The 9,500-nt window shown below is 54.9% G+C and overlaps 1 protein-coding gene across 5 annotated transcripts in view; it reads right to left on the bottom strand.

Annotated features, from left to right (window-relative positions):
* Nucleotides 1-165: 165 nt before the first annotated feature.
* Gramd4 (GRAM domain containing 4) overlaps nt 166-9,500 on the bottom strand; it is a 77,730-nt gene continuing 68,395 nt past the window's right edge. For all 5 annotated transcript variants that reach the window (XM_021183290.2, XM_029469884.1, XM_029469885.1 and 2 more), the window contains 10 exons: nt 9,145-9,193; nt 8,103-8,174; nt 7,631-7,674; nt 7,455-7,564; nt 7,160-7,314; nt 5,788-5,932; nt 4,883-4,976; nt 4,032-4,116; nt 2,838-2,906; nt 166-2,436 (listed from right to left, as the gene is read on the bottom strand). In XM_021183290.2, the coding sequence (XP_021038949.1) occupies nt 2,332-2,436; nt 2,838-2,906; nt 4,032-4,116; nt 4,883-4,976; nt 5,788-5,932; nt 7,160-7,314; nt 7,455-7,564; nt 7,631-7,674; nt 8,103-8,174; nt 9,145-9,193 (928 nt within the window). In that variant the 3' untranslated portion in view covers nt 166-2,331. The remainder of the gene's footprint in view (nt 2,437-2,837; nt 2,907-4,031; nt 4,117-4,882; nt 4,977-5,787; nt 5,933-7,159; nt 7,315-7,454; nt 7,565-7,630; nt 7,675-8,102; nt 8,175-9,144; nt 9,194-9,500) is intronic.

Raw genomic sequence — 9,500 nt, 5'->3', positions numbered from 1 at the left:
CCAAATGGCACTAGTGGCCACGAGGACTCTGGTGTGGTATAGACCTGGGAGTTACCCAGCTGCTCTACCAACCAACATCTACACACTCAGTTAAGAACAGAGGATTCCCCAGACTCAGCACAGAGCATTTTAGGTTTATTAAATAAAAATTATAATTTATACAAGACTTTGTATCTAAACAAGGTTTTCTTTTTTTAAAAAAAAAAAGTGACAGAGGATTTTTTTTCCTATCAGTTCTTTATAGAATATGATCCTTTTGTAGAACAAAAGTTACACCAGCAACAATTATGTACAGATCCAAAACAGACTCAAGCTTCACACATACAAAATTGAACATTCTAGGTCAGTGATTAGTGAGCAATTAAACACCTGCCCAGATCACACAATCCAGTACAAACCCCAGTGTCTCTCTGTATGGATGCTTAGAAGCTACATAGGCCCCTGGCCCAGCCCTGACCCCCTAAGCTCTACTCGAAGATCTGCCGGTGGCTAATGATAGAACTTGGGGCCACCACCACCTCCCTGACCCATTGCCCTGGCCCATGGTCAGTCTTCATCTCTCTTTCCCAAAGAAAAAGACTCAAACTAAACCACGAATTCCACCCCGAAAGCCTATACTGCTTAAGGCCTCTCTGTAGCACACCAGGGTGGCAACACTCATCAACCCGGGCACCGCCAGGGTCCATGAAGTGTTAGCCACCATGTGTGGCTATCACCCATGAAGCCATCCTCACGGACAGGTCAGAGGCCATGTTGCCTTCCCTCTGGCACGTTGGGGTGCTCCTTTTCTGATTCCGTGCTCTTCATAGCACAAGCATATTCCAGGGGCCCAAGCCACGGCCCTGGGTGGAGGGTCCCGCCTCCCTGTCCAGACTCCTCTATGTACCTGGAGCTGTGTGGCCTTTGCTACGCATCTGGAGTGGTATGTGTGCTTGATCTGGTTGCCTGGCAAGCCCTTCCCACCCCCAGTGTGTGGCCTGAAGTCCCCTGGGAATGAGGTGTCATGAGCCCAAGCCACCGGGCCTCACACCTACGCCGGCAAACGAGCGTTGGAGCAAAGGTAAAAATTACATTTGAAAAATGGTACAAAAATAAGAAAGACAGCTTTGCTCTCTGTAAAAAATATAATCTTCTGTTTCTTCAAAAAAAGCGATCTCAGTGACATCTGAAGGACTCGGGACAAGCTGAAGGAGACGAGAGTGGCCCACCTGGGAGATTCACAGGTGGCGTCCTGGTTGCCCCCCTCAGAGGCCCAGGCCTGCAAGATCGCCCACCTGTGAAGTCTCCACCTTTGTCGGGGCAGGGAGCATGGGTAGGATGGGATGTGCCTTACCCCTGCAGAGCGTGCAGTAAGAGACAATACTGTTAGATGTTAGAGGACAGGGCAACTCCGGCCCCTAACCTCTAGGCTCTGCCCACAGCTGTCTGCTGTGGCCCAGGGCCCTCCCATAACTCCCGAGAGCCCCTCGGGACAGCTCCTTGAACCCATCAGGTTACCCAGAGTGACTGCAGCCTGGAGGCCAAACGCCAGCCAGATGACCATGGAGTCTCTCACTTAACAGCAGGGTGGAGAATGCCCGCCCCCGAAACCTTCCAAAGAGCCAAGTGTTAAAAAGGTGTGCTTTTGCTGACACGCCAGTCTGGGCCCTCACAGGACACCAACCACTGGCCTGACCTCTTAGCTGGAGTGTCAGGCCGAGACGAGCTGGACGAGTGATAGCTCATGCCCAGACACTGATGGAGGGGCAGGTACCCCCAAAACACCAAGCCCTAAGAGGCCCTACCCACAGCCTCGGAGTGCCCACAGCAGGTCCAACGTGGAAGGAGGGTCTGAGGGCTGGGTGAGATGACTGGCCATTTCTTCACTGGAGAGGGGCCTCCCCACCATTCTCTCCATCTTACCACCCCTGCAGGAAGGGGTCACAACCATTCCCAGCTATGGCTTTGGTGGAAAAAGCCTCTGAAGAACAGGGGTCATAAGACCAAGGAGCCTCTCAGGATGGCAGGGGCTGGGTCTGCACCCAGGCTGGGAAGGAGAGTGAGGGGCTGTGCTTAGCAGGGCCTAAGGACCAGTGTCTTGTGTGCCATCCTTCAGACGGGTTAAGAGGATCCTCTGCCCACCTGTGTCCACAGGTGATCACGAAGGTGCTTCATGCGCTCGGCACGGGCCAGCCCAGCACCGTTCCATGTGAGTTCCAGCCCTTCTGGTCTGCAGAGCCTAGGCCAATATAACCAGCCACAGTCCAGGAGAATTATTGCCGAAGACCGCGAGGACGTCCACTCCTCCAGCCAGCGGTTGGAAAGGATTCCAGCAACACCCCAGAGTCAATACTAGCTGTCACCACCAGAGGCCGCTGCAGATGTGATTTTCATATACTGGCTGAAAATGGTCTCAAAGGCTTCATCTCTGTGCACCATGGCACCAAACACCAGGGGCTGGTGGAGAAGAAATGGATTGTGGGAGGATGTGTGCTTCATAGCCAGGCTGGGGGGCTACTATGGCCCCTATCAGACAAGGGCAGCAGCTTGGCAGGGTGTAGACAGCCTGGCAGATGGCCAGATACTCTTTTCACCCAGAGGACTCTAGCCCGAGGACCCAGCCTTTTCTCCTTGAATGGCTGCAGGATCCGTTCCCTCTGGGCCTCCTGTAACTGTATGGCGCCCACCCAAGCTAAGCTTTCTGGACCTTGTGTCCATGGAGTAGGGTCCTGTGTTGAGGGAGAGAAGAGAGCTTCCCCTCAAGCTGAAACCACATCCCAGGGAGGCTCACTCCGGTCCCCTGGCCAGGGGTAGGGGTTGGGGGGGGGGAACGGGACTGTCACCTGCCGGGTACTTACTTTCTGGGTTGATGGTGTAGAAACGGCAATTCCCATGCCTGAGCCAGGGAGGACGGACAAGACTTTGTACTGAAATGAAAGAGTACAACCATTGCGACCGGGCCACCAGCTTCTCCTAAGGACAGGGGTGACGCTAGTCCCCACTCGTCCAGGACACTCTCCTCCTCCAGGATACACTCCTACAGGTCAGGTACAAGGACACCAAACCTGCAGAGGCAGGCCTAGGACACCCCAGCAACAGGAGGTAAAAGGCTGTGCCTTCTGATTTTTGTGGTGCCCTCCCCGCAATTCGGGGTGTGGCTGATAGTCTGTGTAAGGTCACCTGTCAGCATGGCTGGTCCCTAAGGATAGGCTAGGACGATCTTGGCCCTGGCCTGACTGTGTGCCTTCTGGTTACCTGACTGTAACCTCGGGGAGTAAGTAGATAGCCATGGGCTGAGCCAAGGCAAGAGAGGGACCCTGTCTAGTACTAGGACCATTCTTGACTACTGCCAGCTTGGACCCAGGCTACTTCGTTGGGGAAGCTGGCTGGTCCCATGCTCAACATTCCTCTGAACCTTCAGTCTTCTTCTGCTCCACCCCCGAGCCCTCCAGACACTGTGCACTCTACAAACCAACCCCCTGGGGAAACCGCTAAGCCTCACTCCACGCGTACAAATGCATGTAAGTGCCTGTGGCAAAGCCCTAACATTTCTTGGGGCGGAGATCGTCTCAGACCCAGGCAGAAGGTCTGATTCTCTTTTCACAGCAAGGGCTGGGATGTAGCTCAGCTGATAGCTTGCTTGCTTAACATGTACGAAGCCCTGGGTTTGATTCCCAGCAGTGTACACAAAAACAAACGAACAACAACAACAACAACAAATCCAAGACAAGCAAACAAACAAAAAACTGACTTCAGGGTTAGCCTGGACTACATGAGATCCGAGAAGCAGGGTTGGGGCCGCGGGGGTGTGAGTCCAACATGTCAGGCAGACGTCGCTCTCACTCCTTTCTGCATGTATCATACTGACTGGGCCAGGTGGTGATTCCCAGGGACATGGGAGAAGTGAGACTGCACTGTGGCCCAAGGTACTTAACTATCTCAGAAGGAGATCACACCTCCCCCAACCCTGGGCTCATCCCCACAAACCTCTCCATCTCTGTGACCTACTGACTCCCCAGGCTGTGAGCGAGGCGGGTTGGGCGGGCACCCACCTTCTGGATGTCTGTGATGTCCATCAGTTTGATCACCTTGTTCCTCTTTGATGACCCAGACTTGGAGCTCTCGAAGCACAGGTAACTAGATGGGGAGGAAATACAGAGGTGTGGGGAGGCTGCTGGGCCAGAGGGGCTCCTGCTAAGTAGGGTCCTCCCCAACAGCCTCCACAGCCCCCGTGGATGGTCGGTGACCCACCACGCTCAGCACCTGGAAGAAACCGAACTTCTCTGTGCTCCAGCTAGGCCTTTCTGCTAACGGGAGTGGCAGGGAGGTGTCCTGAGGCCCCACCAGGCTTTCCTGGGCAGACTCCTTTGACAGGGTGAACAGGTAGGGACCTGGGGCTATGACTATTGCTGCAGGTGTGGGGGACAGGATGGGAAAGGGTCCCATGAGGATGGCCATTTATATACCCTACCCCTGTTGTAGCCCTCCCTCAGATCTCACAAGGTGCTGAGGCATAGCGTGGACAAAGTGCTTTATAGTCCCATGGAGTGGAGAAAGGCCAAAGCTACCGTTAGCTTAGCCTCAGACAGCAAGCCACATGGACTGGACCCTCAAAGGTCACTATAAAGCCCACTTTCTGAGAGATTCTACCCCTTGTCCATCTGAATAGCCACGAACCCCACACGAGCATCCCAAATGAGAGAATTCATGAGCCCAAGGGAGGGCGGGGCTGGCCAGGGAATGGAGTTAGGAAGTCCAGAGAGCTAGGCAGAGTGTGGAACAGAGGTTGGGCCGGAGCAATGCAGAACCTGCTTGCTGGACCTGGGCGTGTGTCTGGGACCTGGGGAAGACCCTCTCCCACTTCCTCCCCGACAGTCGTGCTTGGGCCCGTGGCATCACTCACTTCTCTGTCACATACAGAACCCCGTTCCTGATGTAGTCCGTGGGCATCTTCCGGTCTCGGTTAATGAGGCAGCAGCGCCAGCCATTCTCGCACACTGAGAGAGGAAACAGACCTGGGATTTCCTTCCTCTGGGAATACCTGGGCCTTGACCTAGGCTGGTCCTGGCAGCACCAACTTGTTAAAGATGTAACCACATCCACGAGGGACCAGCAGAGCAGGTCCAAGTGTGGGCTGATGGGGACATAGTGTTCACCCGGCACAGGCCAGCCCTGGTTCCATCCCAGCACCAGGAATACACACAGAGTCCACGGAAGGGGTGGGGAGGGAGGCCTGTTAGGAGTGAGGTTGCCTAGTGTCAGGGCGAGGGGGGCTTTCCTCTGACGGTAACCAAACCAAGCTGCAGTCCTTACTGACTTATGGCAGCTTTCCCTACACCAAACCTGCAGCACAGGAGGAGACTCCGCATCTCAGGCACTTACTGGACACCCTTCCAGAAGGCTGACTGGACAACCCAGTCTTGAGGTATCTGTGACAGGTTGCACACTCAAGCCAAAGTGTCAGGGCCCGCTTGGGCTGGGATCAGGTTGGTACCTTGATGCTAATGATATGAGAATTCCCAGCAAGTGGGCAGGCAGGGCTGAGCCCCACTCTCTGGGGATTCAGGAGGCTCACCTGAATCTACACTGAAAACACAGTTCAGGGACTATGATGTCAACGCCTCCTCCTGATCCCTGGAACAACCCACGACCCCACATTCTTATGTCACCTCTCCTGCGAAGTAAGTCTGGGCCTTTTCTTCAGCCTGTCCTGGAGGCAGGGTCATTCCTCCTGTGTGGGCTGAGACCCTGCCCTAGTCTTCCCTCTACTCCATGACGGGCTGGGTCAAGGGCTCATCGCATGCTTACCTGCTAGTGGGCGCTCGTTTTCAGTCAAGTTGAAGATTTCGTGGAAGTTTCCCTTCTTGGTGCTGTGAAAGCGTCCAGCATCTTCGTCCTTACTCAGACCAGCTGGAGCACTGGAGACGTAGCTCCGTGATGAGGCTGTCTGCAGCTGCCAACAGCACACAGTCCTGGTCAGGCTCTGGCGAGAGGCAGCTGGACCTGCTGCTGGTACGGGACACACTGGCCTGCCTGCCTGCCTATACCAGCTGCAAACTGACAGATAGGCTCTACCCCCTCTGAAAAAAGTAGGGTGTAGCTCCCACAGGCCCTTTTCAGTTGCTGCATTGGATAGATTCCGCTTGCTACCTGGGCTACATGAGCTACTTCTCCCCCCCTCCCCCCCCCCAGGGACGCGCACAGTGCTGGAACCAAGCCTGGGCTCCAGCACACACAAGGACACGGCTGCCCGGCATGGATTCTGCACTCGGGCAGTTAAAATTGACATTTCACAAGTCAACTGGCCACACAAGTCTAGAAAATCGATCACGGCATGGCAATGTCATAGCATTAGCTCACAGCAGGCCCAAGGGGGCTTCCACACGGACACAGTACCTTGTCATGCCCTGACAGCTGGCCAGAAAGGAGACAACAAGCATACATGTGACCGTCGCAAAAGAAGAAGGGAGGGTAGGTGTGATGTGAACTTGTAAGTGCAAAGAGCTGAACACAGTTCAGCACAGACACATGAGGCCTGTGGGACACAGTGGGTAGCCTCCACCAGGATGTATCAGCCATGTCCTCGCTTATGATATGTGGTCTTGAGCCCTAGGAAGTCCCTGTCCCAGTCAGTCCAGGGCTAACATGAGCTCTTGATTTGTCTCCCAAGGCCAAGCTGTGTCCTGGGTGACCCTCTACTTGTTGGAAAAGACCCAGCGGTGCTTCTCCAGGCCTGGCTACTCCGACTTATGGCTGCTCTCAGCTTCCCAACAGTTTCTGCTATCCTGGGCCCCAGAATGTGACCATACCAACCCAACTCAGTGTTTCACTCTTTAAAAAAAGCAGCGGGTCTCTGGGGCACCCCCTCCTGAGAGAACACGCGTATGGAGACTCAAATGTAACTTCTTACACATCCCCGAGAGCACTGCTGGGCCTGAGCACCTCACGGAGCTAAGACCCTGAGGAGAACACACTGGCCCGCTCCTCCCAGGGCTGGCTGTCCCTGAGGTAGACAGTGGAGTGGTCACAGGGGGAAACCTTAGGTGCTTTCCACTGTCTATCTCAAAGGCCGCTAAGATCTGGAAAACACCAGGCTCCTGGTGAGCAGATGCAGAACCAGAGGTCAGGGTCCATCAGCTTGCACCCTCCTCAGGGCAGTGGGGGTTGGGGGGGGACTCACCCTGCGTGACACAGTGGCACCAGCACGCTCTTTGAGCTGAGGGTCAGTGGGCAGGCTCCTCCAGATGATATAGGGGGTGTCGTACTTGGCTCGAAGTCTTGGGCAGCGTTTGAAGATGAAGTCAATTAAGAAAAACTTGATGCCGGCGTAGAGGCCTGAGGAGAGAGCAAGGGATACATCCATGCAGACAAAGGGCGGGCACTCTGGCCCATCCTACCCCCCACCCCCATCTTGTGTGCCACTTCCTCTAACCATTTCCCAGGATGGTGGCCGCTTTTTTTTTTTTTTCCCTTACCAACAGCAAGCCCCACCAGGCGGTAGGGGAAGAAGCAAGAAGCCAGAAAGGCGGCCCACAGGGCAACATAGAGCTTCTGCGTGGTCTCAGGTTGCACCCACATGAACAAGCTGGAAGGAAGATGGAGGTCAGGTGGGGCGGTGCACACCACCCTCGCTGCAGGGACAGCCACTTACTTCTTGATCTTTTCCAGGATGTCGGCCATCTTGCCAAAGAGATTCTGCAAGAAGAAGAAACTGACATGACCACAAGGTCGAGGGCCTGCCAGTCACACAGACACACCCAGAAGGCACCAGGGAAATGCACAGCCCAAGGTCACCAGAGCCCGGTGGCCCTACTCCTCCACTCCCGGGTCTGAGTTGTTTGTCTGGTCTAAAGCTAAGCTCCCTGGATGTAATGAAGAGGGCAGGTGATGTTCAACTCTGAGCATCCGGGGATGCTCAGCCCTGAATCCTTGGGGTGCTTAGCCCTGGTGGTGAAGGGCTCTGTCCACATAAGGCCAGAGATTGATCAGGACGCCATGTATCCCTGCCACCTCATCAGAGTGAAGATGGACTAGAAGAGGTTTGTCAACCCACAGCAGACCTGGAAGGCCTCTGGATGAGGGTTCCTCCCTCCCAGGGTACTGGGCGAGCTCAGAGGTGGTACCTGTGCTTTCTGGGCCACATCCAGCACCAGCTGGAACTTCTCAGACACAGTCAGATCTTCCTTTGCGGGTTCCTTCAGTCAAAGGGGAGAGAGAATTTTCCACTGAAATTTAACAGTTCAGAGAAATTACTGACAACACGGCATGAAGACTCCCAGCCCCGGGGATCTGTGGGTCCCTGCTGTCTGATACAGCTGGGGGACTGGGTGCAAGCGCATCTGCTGGGCACAGGGTAGAGTCTCTCCTTGGGCCTGCTGCCCTGCCCCAGTGCAGGGGGTAGACAGGCTGTGGGGCCCCACAGGGTGAGCATACACGGTGCTGGGCAAAGGCTCTGACTCACCCTCCCAGCTCATTGCAGTGGTATATCCTGTCAAAACCGACCCCCATTCACTCCTTGACAGACAGGGTAACTGAGGCCAGGCCCATTTGAGTTCATATGACTCTTGCTTCAGTAAGAATCTCCTAAGGGCCCCCCCAGTCCTAGGACTGGGCAAGACACTGGACTGCCTTATTGGAGACTGCCCAACCCCTAGGCACTCCACGGAATATTAAGTATGCCTACAGGCATTGTGGCCTCCCGCTGTCCCACAGGCTCAGCTGTCCCTTTAGACTCTAGAGCAGAGGTTCTCAGCCTGGGCATCATGAGCCCTTTGGGAGTTGAATGACCCTTTTGAGGGTGTTATTTACAAGCCAGTCAGGGGCTAGACAGAGGAGGTCCAGGATAAAGCCAGGACCACTTGTCTGGCATCCTGTTTGCCTCCCTATCTACTAGCTATATGGGGGCTATAATAATTCCCTTCTTGCCCCTACATCAATCCCAGGTAGAAAAGGTCAGCCAGGACAGATGGGCGGGGCAATCTGCTTCTAGACGTCAAAGATTGATCTGGCTAAGTGTCTGAGTGGGTAGCCTCCTGGAGCTCAGGGCTGGCATGCCTGGCACCTGGCAGGGCAGGATGCTTACGTGGATTCCCCATGATGCGGCCCCAGGTTATAAGTTCTGACTGGTTAAGACAGAGGGACAGACTGCCCTGCCCCAGGACTCACCACAGCTTCAGACACTTCTGGCACAATGCTCCATTGTATCCGCCAGCCCCTGAAAAGCAGGAGCCACCACAACCGTGAGAACAATGTCACCTTTGGGGGGACGACACTGAGCTACCAGTGAGTTGCCAGCTAGAGTAGGGGCCATCTGCTCCTTCAGGGATGAACACACAGGAGAGACCCCAGAGGCTGGGCTGCTCGGCTCTGAGATCTCACTGGCCACCCCATGCTGGTTTCTCCTCTGCTGGCGCCTGTGCAGTAGTAGCCTTTGTGGGTACGGAGAAGCCCAACACTGCCTGTTTGATCTTACCATGCCTACTGACTGGTCTGTTAATAAAGTTTTATTGACATCAGCAATG

This window comes from Mus caroli, chromosome 15, assembly GCF_900094665.2.
Source record: "Mus caroli chromosome 15, CAROLI_EIJ_v1.1, whole genome shotgun sequence".
Lineage (NCBI taxonomy): Eukaryota > Metazoa > Chordata > Mammalia > Rodentia > Muridae > Mus > Mus caroli.
This window is presented reverse-complemented; position numbering and strand designations above follow the sequence as displayed.